This window comes from Dipodomys spectabilis, unplaced genomic scaffold, assembly GCF_019054845.1.
Source record: "Dipodomys spectabilis isolate Male_0828 unplaced genomic scaffold, ASM1905484v1 ptg000136l, whole genome shotgun sequence".
In the NCBI taxonomy this organism is placed as follows: domain Eukaryota; kingdom Metazoa; phylum Chordata; class Mammalia; order Rodentia; family Heteromyidae; genus Dipodomys; species Dipodomys spectabilis.
In genome coordinates, this window is record NW_024870813.1 from 6,502,315 (window position 1) to 6,526,841 (window position 24,527).

The 24,527-nt window shown below is 43.5% G+C and overlaps 1 protein-coding gene across 1 annotated transcript; it reads right to left on the reverse strand.

The window, feature by feature from the left end:
- Positions 1-5,671: 5,671 nt before the first annotated feature.
- On the reverse strand, positions 5,672-22,782 carry LOC122116506 (double homeobox protein B-like). The gene is made up of 6 exons (XM_042690175.1): positions 22,770-22,782; positions 10,131-10,285; positions 9,042-9,144; positions 8,065-8,204; positions 6,214-6,331; positions 5,672-5,958 (listed from the first exon to the last, which is right to left on the reverse strand). The coding sequence occupies exons 1-6, from the start codon at positions 22,780-22,782 to the stop codon at positions 5,672-5,674; spliced, it is 816 nt and encodes a 271-aa protein (XP_042546109.1).
- Positions 22,783-24,527: the final 1,745 nt, after the last annotated feature.

Below are 24,527 nucleotides of genomic sequence, written 5' to 3' on the forward strand. Positions count from 1 at the left end.
CAAGGAATAAACGAGATCTAAAGAGGTCTAACTTTCTGGATGGTTCAATGGTCATAATAAAAACAATGTGGTCACTCAGAAAGAGATGAGGGGGGAGGGGTGTTCCTAATTTGGATCCAAAAGGTTGTAAGTTTAAATAATTAGGTTTCCACTCCATTTCACATTTAGGTATTTGTTCAAATGTCAGCTTCATACTTACCTAACTTAATATAAGATGTGCAATTTATAAATTGCATGGCATGGGTCTATTCATTCTAAAGCTTTCTGCCAGAATTTTGTCCTCTCTTTAGCATGGTCCCCTGTTTGTGGTCCTTTGAGAAACCCCCACTTAGGGCCTTTCAATTACAATCCATTCCTTGTTTGCTAACTAGGTAAGAAATCTCATGCTAATAACATTGATTTTAAGGATGGGTGAATGCCAAGTATATTTCAAGTCGTTTACATGACAACTTATAATGCATTTATTGAAGTACATTTAAAAAAAATAGATGTAAATTTAAGTTCTAAGCTGAGTAGCTGAATAAGCCTCGTTTTGTGATCCCCAAAATAGGGTGTATGAATGGTTTGTCTCCAAGTACTGGAATGGAATCACCATGAGGACATGATTTGTGTCGGTTTTACCCACTGCTCAGATGTTGGAGAGATCGCCAAGAGGTGGCAGGAAGTGTCCTGGTGGGGCTGGGGAGAGGGGTGGGGGAGAAGGGCGGGTCGCCCTCCCAAACCCTCCAGCGATCCCGCTGGCAGCTCTAGGCCTCCTGGAGGACAAGACAAACTCCTACTGCAGGACACAGGCTCACCAGGCCTGGGGACAGAGATGGGTTGGTGGTGGCCAGGCGGGCTACAGCACAGACCTTGAGCTGTTGGGCCACCTGGGCCTTCTGCTGGTACCCAGGAGAATGAAATGGCCCCGGGGCGGTAGGTGTGTGTAGGGAGGCAGGACTGCCCTCTGCTCTCCAAGGCCATACTGGGCTGCGATGATGGACTGCACAGAGTAGGCCTAAACTCAGAACCTGGGTGTTGTCCCTGTGCTGCTTCTGCTCAAGCCTAGTGCTCTACCATCGTGCCACTTCTAGCCTTTTCTGAGTAGTTTATTGGAGATAAAAGTCACACTGACTTTCCTGCCTGGCCTAGCTTGGAACCATGATCCTCAGCGCCTCTCTCTACCCTGCCCACCTTCCCAGAAAAACGCTCTGCCTCTTGAGTTTTATCTCCAGTCTGGCTTCTTGCTGGTTATTTTGGAGGAGTCTCCAGGGATGGCTTCAAACCACGATCTGGAGTGCCTAGAATGACAGGTATTAAGCCACCAGTACCTGGCTTAGCTCCTCTCATTTCCAGTTCTTCATTTTGGTAGATTTAAATGCTTGATTTTTGCTTTTTCATTGTTTTTACTGTTCCAGTAAAATCAAAATTTAACAAGCAAAATCAGTAGTTTTTCTATACATGAATGTAAAAAGAAAAATGTACTAAAAACAGAAGTCAGAAAAACAATCTTATTCATAATAGGTCCCAAAAGATAACATGTAAACTTAACCAAAGATGTTAAAGACTCTATGATGAAAACTATAAAACACTGAGAGAAGAAATTGTAGAAGACACTAGAAGATGGAACAACCTCCCTCCCATGTTCATGAATTGGCTGAATTATTATTGTCAAAATGGTCATATTACCAAAAGCAAAATTCAACAGAATCCTCATCTAAATTTCAGTGACATTCATAGAAATAGCAAAAATAATCCTCATTTCATCTAGAAACACAAAAAATCCCAAACATCCAAAACAAACCTGAAGAATAAAACCTGACTTCAAACTAGACTACAGAGCCATGGTCTAAAAATCAGTCTGGTCCTGGCACAAAAACAGACACAAAAGTCAGGGACTGGGAAGGTGGCTCAGTGGTAGAGCGCTTGCCTTGTATACCTGAGGCCCTGGGTTCGATTCCTCAGCACCACATAAGCAAAAAGAAAAAAGGCCGGAAGTGGCACTGTGGCTCAAGTGGTAGAGTGCTAGCCTTGAGCTGAAGAGCTGAGGGACAGCGCCCAGGCCCAGAGTTCAAGCCCCATGATTGGACCCAAAAAAAAAAAAAAACAGACACAAAAGTCAGTGTCATAGGATTGAAAACCCACAAATCAGTCCACACAGATACATGCAACGTAACTTTTGACAATGAAGAAAAAAATACATTAGTTCCTTCTCTTTTTCCCATCCTACTTGTAACAGTTTGTTGATTAGTCATAATTTCCCTATTTCCCCCTTTTGCCACCAGCTGATTCTCCACTCCCTAAAAGTCGCCTTTTAATAATCTTCTCATATTAGGTTTTTGTTTCTTTTTTAGGTTTAGATTTTTCCTAGAGAAAAGCATATTAGTCTTTCTGGTCTTGGCTAATCTCATTCCACATGATGATGTCTATAGTTTCATCCATTTTCCTGCAAATGACATAGTTTCATTTTTCTTCTTGCAAGAGTAATACTCCATCACCTTACACGTACCACATTTTGGTGAGACCCATTCCCTCTCTCTCTTTTTTTTGCAAATCCTGAGGCTTAAACTCAGGACCTGGGTGTTGTCCCTGTGCTGCTTCTGCTGAAGCCTAGCGCTCTACCACTTGAGCCACCATACCACTTCTAGCCTTTTCTGAGTAGTTCATTGGAGATAAAAGTCACACTGACTTTCCTACCTGGCCTAGCTTGGAACCATGATCCTCAGCGCTCTCAGCCTCCTGAGTAGCTAGGATGACAGGTATGAGCTACTGGCACTCAGCTGTGATCCATTCTTGATGAGTACCTAGACTAATTCTACAGAGAATGCTGAAGCTGAGCTGCAAGACCTGGAGACATTTGAGAGGTAGGAAGGCTGTCTCAACAGTACTTGGAATGCTGAGCACTGTCTTTGGTAAGGTTAATACAGCCAGCTCTGGAGAGAGCTAAGAGGCTGGAATACTGCCCCCTTCCTTAGTGCTGGAAGGTCTGAGAGCTGGACCTTGAAAGCTAGAGAAAGTAGAATACATGTTTGAATTATGCCTGGGTTGTCGTGTTCACTCTCAAAACAATAAGGGAGCTAGTTATTCTCACAAACTGGGTATTGTCTCTGACTGTAATGACAGGCCTTGTTTTCTGCATATACCCATGGTACTCTTCCTTGTACTAAACCTAAATAAAGTTTGCTTACAAGAATTTGGGATTCAGAAGCCAGTGAGCACTGAAAGCCCTGGTCCCCAAGCTAACTCCTCCCCCCCACCCTACCTAAAATGAGTGTGTATATGCAGTTATCTCTATTGTATGTTGACTTACATTTCTTCAGACATGCTCAGGAGTGATATGACAAGATCATACCACACTTCTCTTTTTAGCTTTCTTAAGACTGTCCATATTGATTTCTACAGGGACTGTACTAGTTTACATTCCCACCAACAGCATACAAGGCTTCCTTTCCTCACACCTTAGCTGGCATTTGTAGTTTGTTTTCTTGATGATTGCCATGCTGGGGGAGTAGTGAGAATCTCGGTGCCATTTCAGATTTACATAAGGATGTTGGGCATCTCTTCGTGGATGTTTGCCATTTGTTCTTTTGACAACTGACTGTTCATTTGCCCATGTGTGAATGGGATTGTTCTTTCTTTTCTTTTTACATTCTGGGTATGAACCCCTTGTCCAGTGAATACTTTGCAAACACTCTCTCCCATTCTGTGGGTTTTCTCTTCATTCTGATTATTGACCTCAATTGCTAAGCTTTTAAGTTGTTGAAGTCCTATCTGTCAATTCTTGCTCCTATTTCCTGAGTAATTCTTACTTTTTTGCCTGAGCAATGAAAGTCCTATGAGCAACTCATTATCTGTGTCCATTTCTTCAAGTGGTTTTCTTCCTTAACAAATACTGGATTAAATGATGAGCAGAAAAGCATATCCATATTTGTTATTATTTACAAGAGCCAAGAGTTGAAACCAACCCAAATCCCTAGTGGATAAATGGGTAAAGAAAATGTAATATACACCTGCAATGGAATATACTTCAGTGTTTAGAAAGAGAATCTTGCCACAGGCTAGAACATAAAAGAACCCTTTTTCACTCATGGGTGGTGGTGCTATACCACTTGAACCATGTCATGAAAACACCTTGAGTGAAATAAACTAATTACAAAGAGCAGATAGTGTACAATTCCAATATATGAGCTGTGGAGTCATCAAACTCACAGAAACACAAAGCAGAATAGTGGTTGCCTGGGGCAAGAGAAAGAAGAAAGGGAGGATTGTAGTTCAGTGGAGCTATGGACTGAATTATGCCCCTTCCAAATTCACAGGCAAAATTCCTAACCCTCAGTGGGACTGAATATACAGTAAGGCCTTTAAATAGGCAGTGTTCTATGAGGACATCCTCATGGACCATAGTCTAATACAACTGATATCCTTACAAGCAGAGGAAAAGACCTTGGAAATGAACACAAGAGAGCCCAGCAGTCAGCAGTCTCCCAGCCAAGTGAGGAGGCTTAAGCCCAAGAGACACCTCATGCTATTTTTAGCTGTGAGGAAATAGAGTTCTACTGTTTAGAACATCAGCCAGTGGTATTTGGTAATAAGAGCCAAAGCACACCAATACAAAGGCAAACATCACCATATTTTCTCTCCTATGCGAGTCCAATTTTTTAAATAATAAAAGATCTATGAGAGCTCAGCAGCCGTGGCTCATACCTGTCATTTAACTACTTGGGAATGAGTTTGGTTCCAAGGCAACTGGGGAAGAATTCACAAGCTTCCATCTCAGTCACTGGCTGGGCCTGGTGACACATGCCTGTTACCCAAGTGCAAGGGGATACACAATTTACATGCCTGTCATCTGCAGTGACACAGGGAAACACAAACAGGAGGAAGACAGCCCAGGCTGGCCTGGACATAAAGTGAAAGCTTACCTCCTAGCTACTCAGGAGAGGGAGATCTGAGTTATAGATACCTGCAGTACATGAATATAGTTAGCCCCATCATGCCACATACTTGGTGAGTGTTAAGATGGCAAACCAACTATTGTGAAGGTTTTACTATCACAATTAAAGATAAAGCAGAGATGGGGGTACATGTCTGGAATCCCAGTTACCTGGGAGGCTGACACAGGAGGATCACTAGAGTGCTTGGTTTCAAGACCAATTAAATAAGATAGAGAGTCCAAGTATCAAAACTAAACAACAACAACAACATATTGTCTCTGGGTTTACAAGATTCGGTGCTCCTTTTTTTTTTTTTACCCACTCCAGAGAAGTTGTTCATTGTCCATTCTAAATGACACTAAAATTGTGTGTGTGTGCAGCTGGTATGCAGCTTGAGCTCTGTACCTTGAGCTCTCTTTTGGCAGCCATACCTCCACTTCCAGCTTTTCTGCCTGACCTGTTTTTGATCTGCATCTTCAGATCTCAGCTTCCTGGTGTGAATAGTTAGGATACCAAGCGTAAGCCTCCAGTGCCTGGCCATCACACAGAATTTTTGCTTCCAAAGAGAGAAAGCCTGGATCTGAGTTCTGAGATGCTCCTTCATTTGAACTTTCCCACTATGTGAAGATCTGAAAATCCACACTGAGAAGCTATCAGGACATGGGTAGTCATCCACTCATGCCTCTGGATTCCCCAAGATTTTTTGTCTTCCAGTTTTAATTTGTGGTTCACAAGTCTTCTCCAAAAAGGCTCAAGGTTCACACCTGGTGCTGTTGAGCTTCCTGAGACAGCTGAGAAGAATTTTCAGGTGATTGGCTCTGAACCTGTATCTCCTGTATCTCACTCTGGCCAGGAGACCAATAGTAGCCTTTCTCAGGTTCCCATTCAGCAATGAATGACTGGAACCACTCATCCCAAAAGTGCAGAAAGAAATACTCATCTTGGTGCTGCAATGGTTGGTTACCAGGTAGAGGCTGAGGAGAGACTCTGAGAGGCAGCGTTGCCAGGTCTGTGAGCTCTCTGGGGTCCCTACCTCCCCCTTGGACTGGGGGACAGAACGGAGTATGTGAGGGCTCCCCTCCCAAATTCATTGACAAGTGACTAGAAACCTCTTTTCCCTGCACAGCCGGGGAGGGCTGGACCATCACAGCCATTGGTAACTGGTTTTCATTGCCCCCCAATGAGTTCAATGGAACTGAGTCTGTATTGGATGGACAAACTGCTGCTTCAAGGGACGAAGTCCTGGTGGAAGCTATAGCAGGAGACAGATGACCAGACTTGTCTGGAGCAGTGCACTGACTGCTTTGGGTCTGCTGATCAGCCTCAGGAGGGCTCTGATTCGGACCTTTTGCCAATGAAGCCATGGGTCTACCTTGGCTCTGCTCTGGGTGCCGAGATCTTCGGTTCTGAAACCATATCTTAAACAGAAAGAGAGAGATTTTTTGTTATTGTTATTGTTGTTGTTTCTTTTTGCTTGGTTTCTTTTTTAGTGGGTGCAAAGGGAGGATGCAGAAAGGGAAGGAGGAAGAGTGAAGAAATTCAGTCTTTCTATTCAGCATATACTATGGAAAATCAACTATGTAATTTGTGAGTAGAGAGAGGAGGGGAAATTTAGAAGAAAACAAAGGAAGGAGTAACATTGTCCAAAAAAAGAAATGTACTGACATGAAATGGTAACCCCTCTGTACACACCTTAATAATAACAATAAAATTAAATTTAAAAGAGGGGGGGGTCTAGGTAGCTATCAGAGACTCTACCTTTTTCTCATCTTTTAACCAGATGATTAGTAGGGACAGGCATGACCCCAGAAATCCATTTCATCCAACCAGGTCTGTCTTTCTATAGCTTCACCAAAAGTCTATAGCTCTCAAAAGTCTACTTAAAGTACAAACCTGTCAATGCATTAAACCAGTGACACAGCCCTCAAGATCAAACACCTCTTGTAATGCTCTCAAATACACCCAGATATGAACTTCCCTAATCTTTAAAGGCTTTTTCAATTCAGTTGACAATCAAGACTAACACAAAGCTCAACTGACACATGACCATATACTAAATAATACTATGACCAAAAAAGGAGAAGGTCTTTCTTCTAGTCCCCAATACTGGGTCAAGAAATGAGATCTCTCTCTAGAGCAGACTGAATTTCTCCACTCTGCTAAGGAGCCCTTAAGAACACACAGCTTGTGAACAGGCTGTAAGAGCATAGTTTGAGGCTACAAAGGGAAGTGTTGCAAAGATTACTCTAAGGACACATCTCAGAAATCATGTAACAGCCAGGCACTGGTGGCTCACACCTACCATCCTAGCTACTTAAGAGGCTGAGATTTAAGATTGCAGTTTGAAGCCAGCCCAGGCAGGAAAGTCTATGAGACTTATCTCCAATTAGCCACTAGAAAACTGGAAGTGGCACTGTGGCTCAAGTGGTAGAGTGCTAACCTTGAGCAAAAGAAGCTCAGAGACAGCATCCAGGCTGCAAGTTCAAGCTCCAGGACTGGCAAAAAAAAAAAAAAACATAAACGCTTCCTATACACAAAATCAAAATCCTCATGACTTACAAACAGCAGGGCTTGTCAGCCAGGGACAATCTCTTATATCTGCCCTTATTGGTGAAGCTCTAGATTTCTTTAGATTACACCACAGGTTGGAATGAGACAGATGTATATGGTACCTAGATCCTAAGAGACCAGAAATGCTGCTTACTATCTCCTCCCCTCCTCCCCGCTGCCACACACACACACACACACACACACACACACACACACACACACACACACACACACACACACACACACACACACACACACATGATGTGATGCCCCCATGACTGCTGATAGGGTTGCCAAGGATTAAAAACACCAACACAGATTGTGTTATCCATGTATGCGCAATCCATTTCCACTTTTGCTCTGGTACTCTTTTTTCCAGTGCCTGTATACCTGCCAGTCAGATGAAAATACTTCTCCTTTCGCCAGACTACGACTCATGGTGTCAGGTATATGCACGCCATACTGTTTCTACAGAGCAGTGGGGTAATCCCAAACAGCCCACACCTGTCAAGTTCAATGTCAAGTTCAAGTTGAGTAGCATCTGAGGAGCTAATACCATTTCCACATAGGACAAATAGGATGTTACAGACACAGTATGTACCTGGATTCTGGATTCTGGAAGGCCTGTTTGTCTAGCCAGGTTTTCCCGGGTTGCAATCCCAGGGAAGCGGTTCTCATTAAAAGCTTGAATTAGGATATTGATTTGACATCTTGTGAAGTGAGTCCGGGTTCTTCTAGCTTCTTTTGCTAAGGAGAACATTGACACAAAATAGGGTTTGTTGGGTATTTTTCATACTCAAATTTGAACAGTCTTTTTACTTTTGGAATAGCCATTCTGCCAGGACCTTATTAACCTGTCCTGACTCAGGGATCAGATCCCAGCAGTGACAGGACACACTATTCCACTGCACAGCTGCAGGGGATTGACAAGGTATGACGCTTATCTTGCTAAGACACTGCCTTCTCTCTTCCAGATAGTGAGAGAATGCTTATCTCTGACTCTGCATTAGTCCTGATTCTAAGCATTCTTCACAGAAATTTGAGTAAGACAAGTAAAGCTATTGACACTATTTAAAAAAAAAATCTATGGAGGAGAGACTAGAGTATTGCCTAAGTAGCAAATGCAGGATGCAAAGTCCTGAGTTCAATCCTCAGTATGGCAAAATAAGTAAGAAGTATGGGGGGATGGAAGGAGGGACGGAAGGAGGGAGGGAAGGAGGGAGGGAAGGAAGGAAGGAAGGAAGGAGGGAAGGAGGGAGGGAAGGAAGGGGAAAGAGAAGAAATGAAAGAGAGAAAGCAAGCAAGCAAGCAAAAGAAAGGGAAAGAGTAAGAAAGGAAGAAAGGAAGAAAGAAAGAAAGGAAGGAAGAAAGAAAGAAAGGAAGGAAGAAAGAAAGGAGAGAAAGAAAGAAAGAAAGAAAGATAGAAAGAAAGAAAGATAGAAAGAAAGAAAGAAAGAAAGAAAGAAAGAAAGAAAGAAAGAAAGAAAGAAAGAAAGAAAGAAGGAGAGAAAGAAAGGAGAGAAAGAAAGAAAGAGAACCATGGAGGAGATGATTGTATTTGGGCCAATAGGTTCTTACCTTGAGTCTTAAATTGAGCCTTGGCTTGCCCCTGAGGTTGATTCTTTCTAAAGAAGCATTCAGACTCCCGTTGTTTGAGTCGTCTGTGCTTTTGAAACCAAGTCTAAATTGGAAAAGAAAATGTAACTTTCACCTTTTCCACTTTTGTCTTGGTACTCTTTCCCAGTGGCTGCACATCTTCCAGTCAGATGTAAATATTTCTCCTTTTGCCAGACTCTGACTCATGGTATCAGGTGTATGTATGCCATGTCTTTTCTCCCAAGCAATAGGAAAATCCCAAATGGCCCATATCTGTCAAGTTCAGTGCCAGGTTCAAGTTCAGTAGCTTCTGAGGAAGTAATACCATGTCTACATAGAACAAATATGGTGCCACAGATACAGAATGTACCTGAACTCTGGATTCTGAAAAGACTGCTTGTCTAGCCAGTTTGTCCCTGTTTTCAATCCCAGGGCAGCAGGAAGAAAATGCAAACCCGTCAAGATCCTTCAGACATCAATCTAACCAAACAAAACTTATTAGGCATCTGTCCTTGAAGCAATGTCCATAAGAAAAAAAGCAATGAATTCTTCAATGAATATCATTATTGCCACAGAATACTAACATCACGTTCAAGTTCAAATAAGAATCGGTCAGCATTCTGATTAGCATGCTTTCTGTGGTCATTTTAATGGCATTTGAATTAAACTTCCCTGATTTGCGATACTGTTGCTCTCTCCCCCTCCCACCCTCCATTTTTATTCCTTCTCTCTCTTTCTCCTCTCCCTTTCTCCCTCTGTGTGTGTGTGTCTCTCTCTCTCACACACATACTCCTCAGTCTTGTTGTTTTGTTTGTTACCATACATAAGTTACACAGGGGTGGGAGTGGAAACTTAATTGTGACATTTCCACACCTGTATACAACATATTCCAATCAATCTCACTCCTTCCCTCCCTCTCCTTCCCTTCTCCTGAAAACAATGTCAACAGGTTTTAATGCTCAGTTTTCATACAAAAAAATCTACTTGGAAACAACAATTTTTAAATTTCAAAATAAATTAAAATAACAGATTAGAAAAAAATAAGAAAGGAAACAGAAACCTAGCACCTACCAGAATTTGGGACTCTGAGATGCCCATTTCTCTGGCCATAGACTCCCTAGCAGCTAAGTCAGGATAAGGGTTCTTTTCGAACCATGCACAGAGAGTATCCTTTTGACTCTGGCTCAAAATAATCCTCTGCCGACGGGCTTCTCTTTCTAGGGAGTCTAAAAGAGAGAAAGAAGTATAAAGTCAGTTTATGGAGCACATACTTCCTATGTTTATGCCAGACTGAAAAGTATAACTTGCCAAGATGGTATAAACATGAATCTAAGCAGACACAGACTATAAACACATAACTCCATAATCTAAGCAAGAACTGACAGAAATCCTACAGTAGTATCATGAAAAGAAAAAGAAGCAACTCAAAATGGGAAATCTTCACGAAAATCAATGACTCCAAACAATAAAAAAAAAAAAAGAATTAAGACCCTGAAATAAAATACTAAAAAGTTGTGTTTGAACTCTAAGACAGCATTTAATAACATTAAAATACGAACCTTAGGACTTTCATTGTTCCCTTAATCTCATCAGATAGACCCAGCTAGCTCTCTGAGGTGTTGGGAAATCCCGGAATCCAATTTCAAAATACTCAGCCAGCCACTGACCCAATTAATCCCGGAAAGGAAAAAACAAAACAAAACAACAACAACAAAAAAAACCCACTTCCCTCTCAAATGTTTTTTGACAATCATGGTTGTAATGTAAAAGTTCCTAAGTTCTACGACAGAAAACCAGCAACACTGGGAGAAACTTACTATTTGGAAGCATTCTGGGAATTCAAATGGACTCCTCAAAGACCAGAGCAAACTAAACTGCTCTCAGTAGACTGCTCCCAAGAACCAGAGCTGGGCCCACCCTTTCTTAAATAGGAATTGATTTAATCCTTTCATTAAATAGTCAACCAATTGTGAGGACTCTTGATTGTCAACTTGATTGGATTAAGAGATTCCTTGGGGATTAGGAAAATTAACTCAGGGTGTGTTTGTGCAGGCAGAGCTGAGTAGATTTAGACTGTCAAGTGAGGACTCTAATTTAATCACGGATTTCACCCCCTCCCCTTGGGCTCAGAATTTGAATAGAATATTGAAAAAAGGGGGTGGGGGAGTTGGCTTTCCTAGGGTGTGTCTTGCTGCCCCAAGCAAACTTCAACTAAAACCTGTAAAGTTATAAAGCAAAAACCATCTTTGCTCCTTGAAACTCCAAGTATCTTGTCACAGCAAAGATCTAACTAGCACCACCATTTGGAGTCTATTTATAAATTAAATTTGGGGTAACAGTAGTTATCTAGTTGCAGGGGTGCCCTTCAGGTTCCCCTTGTTTCAGTCCAACAAGGACTTGAAGGAGACCAAAAAGACAGAGAAAGACATGGAGAGGTTTATTATGGAGCCAAACTAGACTCCACTGCAGAGGAATTCCACTAGATAGAGAATTACGAGGCAGGAAAAGCATGCGTAGATTTGAAAGTAAAGCATAAGACACCGGGAGACACCGAGGAAAGGCCTCTTTGCTCTTTGTGGGTTAGGGCTGCCTCAAGTCTTATTTACTGCCTCCCGGACAAGGAGGAAAAAATATAGACTTCTCTGAGTAAGAGAGCTAGAAGTGGAGTCTTAATAGTTTAGCGCCATCGTAGGCTTATGGGGAAGGCAGTCCCTCTTTTTATAATCTTTCAGATGCATATTGGCTGCCCTGGCATCTGGTTGAGTCATACATTCTTTCCCCCAGGGGGAGGGGCATTTGCCACCCCCCACCCCCCCCCCCACCCCTCCCCGCAGCCTGGAAAAGCTGCTCCAAAGTCCTCAAGGTCTTTGCAGTCTCAGAGAAGGAGTTAAAGACTCCACCAGAAGTCAAGGCTTTCTCTCTAGGACTTTTGAACAGGGGGAGGTGCAGACTCCATGGCCATCTCTGATTTCCCCAGGGTCCCCAGGATGCAGAAGTGTCACTTCCATTAGGATCACTGTCTCTCCACTAAATCTCTCTTGACAGTACAGATTTGAGGAAATAATTTGTTTTATTTTATGAGAAGAGATCTTTCTATCACAGAGTACTGGGTGGTATCAAACTCATGACCATCTTGCTTCAGCCTCCTGAATACTACGATTACAGGCATGTACCACCATTCCTGACTCCACTAGATAATTTTGTCTATCCTGAGGCTTTGGTTCTGAGCTGCCTGGTTTACACAAATACATGATTTTCCTCTCTATACTTGTCACTTCTAGTTATTTGAGCTTGGCTATGTGATGCAAATATGTGGAAGTCTTGCCTTCTTTTGTATCTTGTTAATTTTTTTCAGCTTCTCTTGAAATGGATGCATATAGGCCAAGTTTTCCTAGTCTGTTTATTTACTGAACACACATAGGGATGTGGCTGTGACACTGTCTTGCATGTATGATTATGAGTAAGATCAGGTGAAGTGAACTAAAGCAGATTATGATATAACTGAAAAGATCAATCAAAGGATCCTTCACATCCATGCCAGGGGACCATGAGGAGGCAGGCAGGCACAGGAGAAAGATTATCACAAGGTTTATTAGAGGAGCCATATTTTTCCCAGAGAGAGAGAGAGAAAGAGTGCACATGGCAGCCTCCACTCTCTAGATAGCAGCGAGGTCTGGAGGATAGGAAGTGAGGTAGGATGTGACAGATCCTTTCAATAACTCGGGTGAGAGGGAAAAGGAAGAAAGTCAAGACTTGCCTGAAAATAACCACATCAGCTCTTTACTTCAGCCTCTCTTTCCCCACATTCTCCAAGTTCTTTTTTTTTTTTTGTCCTGTCATAGGGCTTAAACCTAGGGCCTAGGTTCTGTCTCTGAGCTTTTCTGATTAGTACTCTACCACTTTGAGTCACAGCTCCACTTCCAGTTTTCTGATGGTTAATTAGAGATAAGAATCTCACAGACTTTCCTGCCCCAGCTAGCTTCGAACCATGATCCTCAGATCTCAGTCTCCTGTGTAGCTAAAATTATAAATGTGAGCCATCAGCACCCAGCTTAAACCAATTTTTGAATTAGAACTTCTATTGAAAAATTATTTCACACTGGGCACCAGTGGTTCATACCTACAGTACTAGCCGTTCAAGAGACTGAGACGTGGAGGATCAAAGTTCAAAGCCAGAAGAGTTAGAAAAATCTATGAGACTTCATATCCAATTAGCCAGTGAAATGAAGCATTAGAGGTGTGTCTCAAGTGGTAGAGTGCCAGCTGGGAGCAAAAAAAGCTGAGCAAGAACTCCAGGACCTGAGTTTAAGCCCCAGTACTAGCAATATAATAATAATAATAATAATTAGTCTTTATTGGGTATATCATATATGTCTGTGTATATGTGTATCATTTCCAAAGAAGCCACAGGTTTAAACTAAACAAAATAATTATATGTAGAAAAATTATGCTCTTAGGGTCCACAGGATTTACAAAAACGGCAAAATATCCAAAGACCCATAGTATCTAATGCCTCTAGGATTAGATGCAAATTAAGTGAATGCTTTGGTTCTAGTCTGGATGCAGAAATTACCTAATTAGGGAAAAAAAACATCCTAAACTAAAGGATATCAATGACATCTCCCAACAGCATCCTGGTGTCACCCACAACCACAGCTTCCTGTTGCATCCTAAGAGAAAATGTTTGCCCCTAGTGTGAGGTCTGCCGGGGAGAAGAGCCCCTTCCCCTCCCTCCTCTTCCTGAAGGACAGCACATAGCCTTACCAGAAATCACCTGCCTGAAACTGGTAATCACCTATAATTGTCAATCACTGGACTGTCCATCACCAGACTGTAACTCAGCAAAAGGACCCAGGCTCTGGGGTCACTTCTGCAAGGCTCTGGGATCACTTCTGCATCAACTGTGGCCACACTTCCTCCTGGCCCTCTCCCATATTGTCTCTCTCCACCATAAGTTGTCTGTCTGTACACCTACATCTGGTGAAGGCCAGGGGTTTGGTTCTCCTAATACACTCTCTTCTGCCTGAACTGCATGGGAGTCTCCTTTCAGCAACCCTTACTGCTGAAACCAGGAAGGGATAGTCCAGGAGGATTCTCCTCCATTTCTCTTTCCAAGGGTCAAGCCACCTCCTGACTGCCCTGAGATTGCTTGTGTACTGTTATCTTATTTCAAAGTACTGTATTTATGTTATTTCAAACTATATTGTATCTTATTTCAAAATCTTTTAATAGTCACCTTATGTAAATACTTCTGTCTTCAATCTAGCCAATTGGGAGCAGACTGTGAACCTGACCTCAACCAATCTGAGCAGAGGGGTGGGGCCTGCTATGTTTAGGATAAATAGGGAGGAGCCTGCCTGCTCTGTGTGCTTGTTTGCCAGATTTTTGGCTGTACATCTTTCTACAGAAGTAACTTTTGCCTTGCTGAGACGATTATTTGTTTCCATGTCTATTATATGACTCCAGTGGTTCTTGGAGAACATATTTATAATAGCTCTTAACAAAAAAGCTTCTAACTAAGAACTCACCCGTATAACACCAGAAGTGGCACCCATCCCAAAAGAAGCACAATTGTTGCATAGAAACACAAGAGATATAAGAAGCCTATACAGCATGACTGCTCCAAAACTTTATACCTCTAAAACCTGAATCCAAAGATTTGAAATGGTCAAAATGTTGGGCAAAGAACTCAAAAGCATAGCTTTTAAGGTAATCAGTGTTCTCAAGGAGGATTCAGATAAATAGATAGATGAGCCACAAAGTCAATTCAAAGTCTGAGTGAGAAATTCAACACACTTGAATGAGAAATTCAGCAAAGAGATCTCTGAAAGAAAGCCAAAGCTTGAAAATGTAAAGCACAACAAATAACATTTTATTTATGGTTTATGCCTGTAATCCTAGCTACTTAGAAGGCTAAGATCTGAGATTCAAAGTTTGAAGCCACCCCAGGCAGGAACGTGACTTATTGCTCATGAATCAGCAGAAAGCCAGAAGTGGCGCTGTGACTCTGTTAGTATTATGCTCACCTTTGGTCCTCAGCTCCACCCACACCTGAGCTCCTTCCATTCCTGGAGTTCCCACCATAGATACATTCCTGGCTCCTCTCTTTCTCCGCCCAGACCCACCTGAACTCCCATCTACCTCACTTCCTATCCCCCAGACCCTCCTGCTAGCTGGATGGGAACGGAGGCCATGTGCTCCCTCTTGGGGGAAATATGGCTCCTCTAATAACTTTACAATAATCTTTCTCCTGTGCATGCCTGTCGGGAGCCCTAAGCTTGACTATCTCGCTGGAACATCTCTCGAGGCTATTTACAGAATCTGGTCTTTGCATCCTGCCCCAAACAAAGACCAGGTAGCTGCTAAGGACCTCCTTTTCACATTGCCCTAAGCAAGCATCCTGCAGCTGCTACGCCCAATGAAAAAGCTTCCTTATTCTAAGCATATAAATACCCCTGTGTGAAAAATAAAAATTGGCAGCTTGATCAGAATCCTTGTCTTGCTGTCCTTCTTCGTATCTCTTGTCCCTTCATTCCTTCTCGCTTAGGTTCATTGCCCTCGTTGACATCCTGCGGGTCAGGACACCTGCCTGTGTGAAGCCTGAACAAAATATAATATAGTCATTTTAGGTTTAGATTCCATCCTGTTAAGGCACTATAACTGAACCTCCAGGAACTATATCAGCAACTCCCATTGAGCCCAAACTATAGGAACTGTATCAGCAACTCCCCTTGAGCCCATATTCCAGGAACAACCCCCTTTCTGGTAAATTCCACTAACTACAGCTAAGTTCCAAATGTTCCTGCAAGATAAAGACCACTTGGTCGGCGCAGCTCAGATCCTCTGCTTTTAGCCAATCATTTCTAAACACATAAGCCCCATGAACCAGCCAACCCCCAATCCCTGGTCGGTTCTTGCCACTGGTTAAACTAATCATCTTTTTTGTTTTAATGTTTTTTTATTATGAAAATACTGTACAGTGGGGCTACAGTTACATGGCAAGGTAATGAGTACATTTCTTATCCAGCATTGTTGCTTCCTCCTTTGTAAACTAATCATCTTTTAGAATTATTTTATTAATTTTACGTGGTGTGATATGATTTGCTAAGTGATGCTATGGTGTATAGAATGCCCCTGAAACCCTATAAAAACCCTGCTGAAGGGTTATGGCTCTCAACTCTGATCAGCTGCATCGGTGACAGTTCTGAGTGCAGGCTTGAACTAGCAAGAAATGACTCTTGTGTGCTTGTATCAGAATTGGCTTCTTGGTGGTCTTTGGGGATCCTTATCTGGGCACAAGACTTGCCTCTGCATGGTTCCCTGGGATGAATGTATGGGATCCTCCTTCAGATTTCAATGGCTAAATACTAGCCTTGAGTACGAAAGCTTAGAGACACTACAGTTCCTGAGTTCAAGCCCCAGAATCAGCACCAAGAAAAAGAAAACATTGTTATAAAATTAAAGAGAAGAGATTGACGGACAGAAACCAGATGCACAGACTTTAAAATACAAACTCTAAACTATCACCTTTTCTCAGTCATGGGCCCAGGCATGACTCAGTGAGCTCTGGAATAAGGAAAGATACTCATAACCTACATTCTGGACTTGGCCATTTCTCAAGAACATTCACCTACTTTGGCACCCACCTGCTTGAGACGACAAAAAAACATTCCCACAAAAGATAATCATATATACTTTTCTCCTGGCAGTAAGTGAACCCCAATCCTATCTGTTTATCTCTTACCACACTAGCTAAATGCTAATAAAAATCATGTCTTCTCCTGTCACTTGAATTATGGGCTCTCTCAGAAGTGAATCAGATCTTTCACAGTGTTCACTTCCACCCAGATTTCAAAGGAAGGCCTGAGAAGCCAGGCAAAGAGTCAGAATCCATTGCAAGCAGAAGCCAGAGGGGAATGTCTGAAGCTGTGAGGATTCAGAAATGCTACAGGGCAGATCCCAGGATATTACAGGTGCCAGGAACCTCTGCTGAGAAAAGCTGCAGGCAGGACCCTTGTGAGCTGTGACAGCAGAGCTATGTCACTCCTTTGCTTCTATGGCTAGGGCTTTGGGCAGTGCTGGAAATTGTTAAGATGGGGTCTCTGAGAGGCATTTTGCATTATGACATGGACATAGGCCTTTCAGAGCCAGAGGCAGACGTTATGATTTGAATCTCAACTATCCTCCAAAGGTCATATGCTAACGCTGTAGTGATCAGCCTGTGGTGGATTCTGATTGGAGGAAATGGAGTCAGCTTTTACCTCTCACAGTCTCTTCTTACTTCCTGGCCAACATAGTGTGAGGATCTATTTCTCTACCATTCTGACGTTTGGCCTCACCAAAGGCTCAAAGCAATGGAAGCAGGCTGCTATGAAACTATGAGCCAAAATAAACCCTCCTTCCTTTTAAGTTGTTGATCTCAGTGACAAAAAGCTAATACTCTGGGTTTCAGTTAACCTCAAGAGACTTTTAAGCCAATTAACCAACCAAGCTGAACCAATTAAATTGTCTCTATGCCTCACTTCTGGTTTCTATAAATGATGCTTGATTTTGTTGTTGGCTGAAGTTCTCAGAGCTTGTTCTGATTGCCAGAGTTGCCCAATTTGCCAATCAGTTTTGTTTTGCTCCTTAAGTAAATTCAGCGTAATTTAATCCTGTCTAAGGCTTTTTTCCTTTCCGAAAAACCAAAACATAAGCTATTTGTCACAAAAGAAAGACCTCGGCCCAGACGAAAGGAAGATGTTTGTAAGATCCGCCCCAGGCTATGCAGGCCCAGTGCAGACACCTCCCTACCTCTTGGCTAAGTCTCCACCCAGTATCTGTTACCTAGGTAACTGGCACACCTGTAAGCAGTTACTTCCCTCTCCAGTTAGGTTACATCCAGGGCTACCTCTGGAGTGTCCCAGGCCCTGAGGTCACATCCTGAACCAGTGTGGCCACACCTTTTCCCCACCGGGAAACACGTCTTCTGACCCAGGCTTAGATAAGTCTTGGCCTGGGGGTAGTGGCCCCTTTCAGCCTTGCCTTTCCAACATGCACTGCTGGGGCAGCTGTTTGGTAAATAAACATCTTTTCCTTCCGGAATACCGCCTGGTGTTCTCTTAATCAGCTACCTAATGAAACCTACCTGTTTAATATAGCTTACATATGGTGCCATGACTCGGATGGGGTTTTAGAGTTGGAAATGTTAGAATTTCTTGACCACCCATTTTCTGTGAACTGAACTGCCTTTGAGATACCACGTGAGACTTTTCACCAATACTATTGCCGGCCTTCCCATCCGTGTCCACACCACTTCTCTACTCTAGCCCTGGAAACAGGCTCAACCATCTAATGTGCATTGTTAGCAAAGATGTCTAAACATATTGTTGTCAAATATTTTGGATTTTGAGTTTTACCTTTTTTTGTTGTTGTTTGGTGTTGCCTATTTGTGATTCTAAAATACTGGGCAAAATAATGTCATCCCACTGCTGGAATTCCAAGAGTCTGTGGCCGATAGCTTAAAATAGATTAGACTTTGCCAGAGAACAACGCAGACATCCAGGTACAGAAAACAAAGAAAGGTTTATTGCTGGGAAAGGGGGCCTGCAAGACTCCTTCTCACAAGGGAGGAATGAGAAGAAGCACCAGCTATTGTCTGGGGTAACCTATATAACCTAGGGGGTTTAAGAGGGGCTAGAAGGGGTTAGGAGGTAGAGGCTCAGGTAAGGAAATGTGGGCCAGGATTTATGGCTACTATCCAAATAGTAGATAAGGGGTCCTGCAACTGCCCAGACCTGAAGGCTACTTGTTGCCTTGTATGGTAGTAGCTGCCACAGAGCAGTGCCATCCCAAGGTAAAGGTGGTTGGAAGTTGATTATTTACTGCCTTTACTACATGGGCCTAGTGCTGCCTAGGAAGGGGGCATGCTAAGCTGTGGAGAAGGGAAGGAATGGACTAAGCTATGGAAAGGAGCTCATTTCACTAACAATGGCCATTCATTTTTGGGTGCTGTAAAACAATGTGCACTGTGTGTGTGTGTGTGTGTGTGTGTGTGTGTGTGTGTGTGTGCATGCGTGCACCTATGTGTATATATCTGTGTCTGTGTAAAGTTGTTATCTAGCATTATAATCAAGTTATTGGTTTACATGGTCTGAGATTCCTGAGGTTGGTTCAGTTTGGATTCACAATTCAGTGCCAGCCAGTCTATATGTAGTCCAGATCCAGCCCATCTCTTCTAGCCTGGAAGACAGCCTCACTCCTGCCTAGACCCTCCTGACTACCTCCACCATGTACAAGTAGTGTGGAGTCCTGCTTGACTCCATCACAAGCAGCTGATTCCTGGCGAAAGATGGCTTTAGATTTGCAAAAACTAAGACGCTTGTGTGACATTCTTTCTGTAATATTAGATTTGTAAATCTTACCCAGCCTGACCTGGAAAAGGCTGGCTATATTTTTCTAGTGAAACAGATGTAGGCCAGGAGAGCCTCTTGTGAACTTTGGTTAACTTAGGCATCATTAGGGCCATCTGTGCTAAAACTCTCATCACATCCAACGAGTTTGGTCATTGCAGAATATTTGTTGGTCAATTCTTTTTTTTTTTTTTTTTTTTTTGGGTCCGGTCGCGGGGCCTGAACTCTGGGCCTGGGCGCTGTCCCTCAGCTCTTCAGCTCAAGGCTAGCTCTCTACCACTTGAGCCACAGCGCCACTTCCGGCTTTTTTCTTTTTGCTTATGTGATGCTGAGGAATCGAACCCAGGGCCTCAGGCATGCAAGGCAAGCGCTTTACCACTGAGCCAACTTCCCAGCCATTGTTGGTCAATTCTTGATAAGGAGCAGGTAAGCTCTCCTTATTTCTATTTATCTCCTCCTTGCTTTAATTGGAAATAATAAAGGGATTATGGGACTGCTTCCAAGACCTGAGGGGAGGGGCCTTGCTGCATACTAAACCCCACCCTGATGTGTTGACTTACCACAGCTCAAAGCCATGGGGACAGCCAACCACAGGCTGAAACATCTAGGACTGGGAGCTAAACTAAGCTTTTTTTCTTTATAAGTTGATGGTCTTGGGTAATCTGTTACAGTGATGGAAAGCCAACTAGCTCAGCCAGCTTTACTTTATGAGGAGGGTCCTGTGTTCGCCAAGGTACTGTAAGAGCTTCTCTATGGGATACATCCATCTGAGTCAGGGAGAGAGAAATTACTTCAGTAAACATTCCAGTGGCTATCCAAAGCCTTTGTGCAAATCAGACTTATCACCCATGTTAGAGAAGGGCTATTTCCCCACCTGCGCTCAACCTTACAAGTCACAAAGCGAAGTAGATCTTGGAAATAAAAGACACGCTTTGTTTTGCAAACCCATTGTGTTAAATATGAAACCCACTATAAACCATAGAAGATATATCAAACTTTTTACAATAGTTCCCCAAGACTATAAATAAAGTATAAAAATAAAAGGCCTAGTTTTTGCTTTATAACTCTCTTCTTTTTTTTTTTTTTTTTTTGGGGTCCGGTCGTGGGGCCTGAACTCTGGGCCTGGGCGCTGTCCCTCAGCTCTTCAGCTCAAGGCTAGCGCTCTACCACTTGAGCCACAGCGCCACTTCCAGCTTTTTTTCTTTTTGCTTATGTGGTGCTGAGGAATCGAACCCAGGGCCTCAGGTATACAAGGCAAGCGCTCTACCACTGAGCCACCTTCCCAGCCCTGCTTTATAACTCTCTATGTTGCTTAAATTACCATAGCCAGCAGATGTTGCATTATAATTAAATCTTGCCAGAGCAAAACAGAAATCTAGAAACACTACCATAACCACCCAGGTCGTGGTGTCATACGCCACCTAGTGCTCAATGGCTTCTATGTCAGCACAGCAGGACCAGTCCAATTATTTTATTTTTACAGAGTTAAGGATCGAACTCAGGGCATTGTACTTGCTAGGCAAGTACTCTTTCATTGAGCTAAATCCCCAACCACACAAGAAACTTTCTGGAATTATTGAGAACATATTCTTTATACTAAAAGTCAAAGTTACAAGTTATTGTGGTAAATTATGAAAGTTATTGTTTCTGAGTTGGAGACTCACTAGGCTTTTCTTCACAACTCAAATGCATATATGACAGGTGTTCATCTGGATTCTCTTAGAGCCATTGACCCTTCCCAGCTGATAACACTGAATTCTCAAGCCGCTGCCCTCAACTAGGCAGGGAAGAGCTACATCTAGTCACACCTGGGGGTGTCACTCAAGAAGTAAAATATTGGCCTTGCCTTTGTTTCAGCCTCCCCCAAAACACTTCTAACCTAGAGTCCAAGAGTAAGAACTAATTGCTTCTATAAGAAATGAGCCAGACACTTGTGGCTCACACCTGTAATCCTAGCTACTCAGAAGGCTGAGATCTCTCAGCCTCAAGAATTTGAAGCCAGCTAGGAGAGGAAATTTAGTGAGACTTTGATCTCTACTAAACTACAAAAAGAAAAAAAAACTAGAAGTGGACCTGTGACTTAAGTGGTAGAGCACTAGCCTTGATAAGAAAGAAGCTTAGAGACAGTACCCAAGCTCTGAGTTCAAACCCCAGGATTGGCGAAGAGAAAAAAGAAAAAAAAGGGAGGAGGAGAGAGAGAGAGAGAGAGAGAGAGAGAGAGAGAGAGAGAGAGAGAGAGAGAGAGAGAGGTGGGGGGAGGAAGGAAAAAAGGAAGGAAGGAAGGAAGGAAGAAAGGAAGGAAAGAAGGAAGGAAGGAAAGAAGGAAGAAGGAAGGAAAGAAAGGATGGAAAGGAAGAAGGAGGGAGGGAGGAAAGGAGGGAAGGAAGGAGGGAGAATGAGCCTGGCTACAATAGGGCACTGAAATTGATTTCCTAGCCCTCCAGAGACATAGGTCCAAGGATACCACCAGTGAAGAAAACCTGGGCTCAGTAGGTGTCAAGTTCAATACTCTCGAATTCACTTCTACCTTATCTTATCCAGTGGAGATTTGGAGGTAGTAAATTATAAATTAGCTCTGCTTTGTGATGGAACTGAACCAAAAGTGCTCCCCTTGCCTCAACTCAGACTCCTGTAGACAGAGAAATCAGAGGCAGAAGCTGCACACCACCTTCCCAAGAAGGACATGTCAGAGGCCCTTCCATCTCCCAGGTTCCCAGTTAGAGAAATCTGCAGTTTACTTAGTAGAGCTTTTCACAGAGTTTTACTCTGTGCCCTGTTTTGTTTCTTGTTTTGTTCAGTATTGGGGATCAAACCCTGAGCCTTGTGTGCCAATCAAGGGCTCTGTCACCAAGCCACATCCCATTCCATCCTACTAAACTTCTAACGCACAGGAAAGCACGGAGTACAGTCCTGATGAATCTACTAGCCAACCTCAATGCACAGCACCCCGAAGAACACCATGGATTCTACTACTTCAGGCCCTCCCTCACTCTAATTCTCTCCACACTCTTCCTCATTATTTTGAAAGATTCTCAGGTGTGTTATTTTACCTGCAAATAGAACACAACCTATTTCAATAGAACCATGGGCCCATTTTTAAATGCCCAAAGCCTATGAGAAAAGTGCTCCTGTTCCCCAATTCTGTCCAAGACATACACAGTGTCATTGATGACCTGAGCTTCCTCCCCCTCTCCCCATACTACAGGATTGTGGTTTTAAGAGATTAAAACCTCCAACCCCTTGAATAATCCTAAAATATTAGAGGGAGCAATAAGCCCCCAAAGCAAACACACTTCAATTCAGCATGAGAGGAACTCACTTTGGGGAGTCATGTTGGATCTCTCCTCTAAGATTTCTCTGAGATGGATAGAGAAGATGTCCAGGGCATTTCCAAGCTTGGAAGAGGAAAGAGCTCACAGCTGGTCCAGGGCTTTTCTGATCTAGAACAAAACTCCAACCCCTACCCAGTGATATAGGATACTGAATGAATCCCACCTTAGACTCACTTGGGGGAACTCTGCCCACTGACACACCCATCTCCCAGCCCTGCCTTGATCTGCTGGTTTCACTTAAGCAGACCTTTACAAATCCTACCTTCCATGGGCATCCACAACACTAACTCTCTTCAGAATGCTCTCATTGTTAGTGTAATGAGTCCCTTCCTGTAGTTTAGTCCACTCCTTCCCTTCATCCACAGCTTAGCATGCTCCCTTCCTAGGCAGCACTAGGCCTATGTAGTAAAAGCAGTAAATAATCAACTTCCAGCCCCCTTTACCTTGGGATGGCACTTCTCTGGGGCAGCTACCACCCTATAAGGCAATAGGAGCCCCTTAGAGTGACCTTCAGGTCTGGGTAGCTGCAGGATCCCTTATCTACCATTTGGATAGCAGCCATAAATCCTAGTCCACATGATGAAGCCCCTGGCCCGCACTTCCACACCAAGGTCTCTGCCTCCCTTCTAGCCCCTCCTAAACCCCCTAGGTTATATAGGTCACCCCAGACAATAGCCAGTGCTTCTTCTCATTCTTCCCTTGTGAGAAGGAGTCTTGCCAGCCTCCTTTCCCAGCAATAAGCTTTTCTTTGTTCTCTGTACCTGGATGTCTATGTGGTTCTCTGGCAAAGTCTATTAATCTTAATTTTGCTAACAGTGGCGCATTGGCCGGGAACTAGTTCCTCTCTCGGTGAAATTGCTCTTCCTCTCCCTTGGGAATCGTAGCTGTCCCAAGAGGCCTAGTTCCCTCCACTGTCTCTGAGGTAGTCATTCTCTCATTCCTAAATCATGACCCTAGAGGCCTGGACTTTTGCCAGATGGACCCAGCCACTACAAGCCTTCTTCTGCCCCTGAGTGGTCTCCCACATCCAATTCACTAGCCTTCATCTGCAAGGGGTAAGTGGACATGAGATTCCTTTGGTGACCATCTGTCCTTTTCTCAGTCTCACAATGCGGCCGGCAGCTGTGAAACTTGGAAGAAGGCCCACCATGTGGTCTGAGGTCAGGGCTTAGGGGGTTGGATGATGATGCTTCCTCCTTTGCTCTGTGCCCCTTTGTGGGCATACTCTCCCCAAGACGGAACATTCTGGGGATGCCTGGACTGTTTTGGCCTTAGGTTATGTCACCAATGGGAAATCCTCAGTCTAAGATTCCTTCCCACTCCCCTTTGGGATGCATGCTGGCCAAAGTGCTGCCTCAGGACCTGGCTCCTGGCCTCCAGCACCGGACCATTGTGAGACCTGACCAAGAAAGCCCACCACGTGGTCTGAGGTCGGGACTTAAGGGGGTTGGGTGACTCAGTCTCACTGTGCGCCTTTAACCAAGAATGGCCTGATTACGACCTAGGGAGCCAATCCAAATGGCCAGTGGCAGTCTGGATTCCGTCATCATTTGGGATTTATACAAATACTGTGAGCACTCGGGAAAGTGGAGCCAGGTTCCCTTCGTTTGAGCTTTCCTCTACCTCCATTCTCATCCCAAATTCTGTCTTTCCTGCACGCCAGTGCAAGTTATGCTAGCAACTACGCCATGGCTGCTAGAAGGCTTAGAAGCCCTTCTGACCTCTGATCCTGCCAGTGAGCTTTC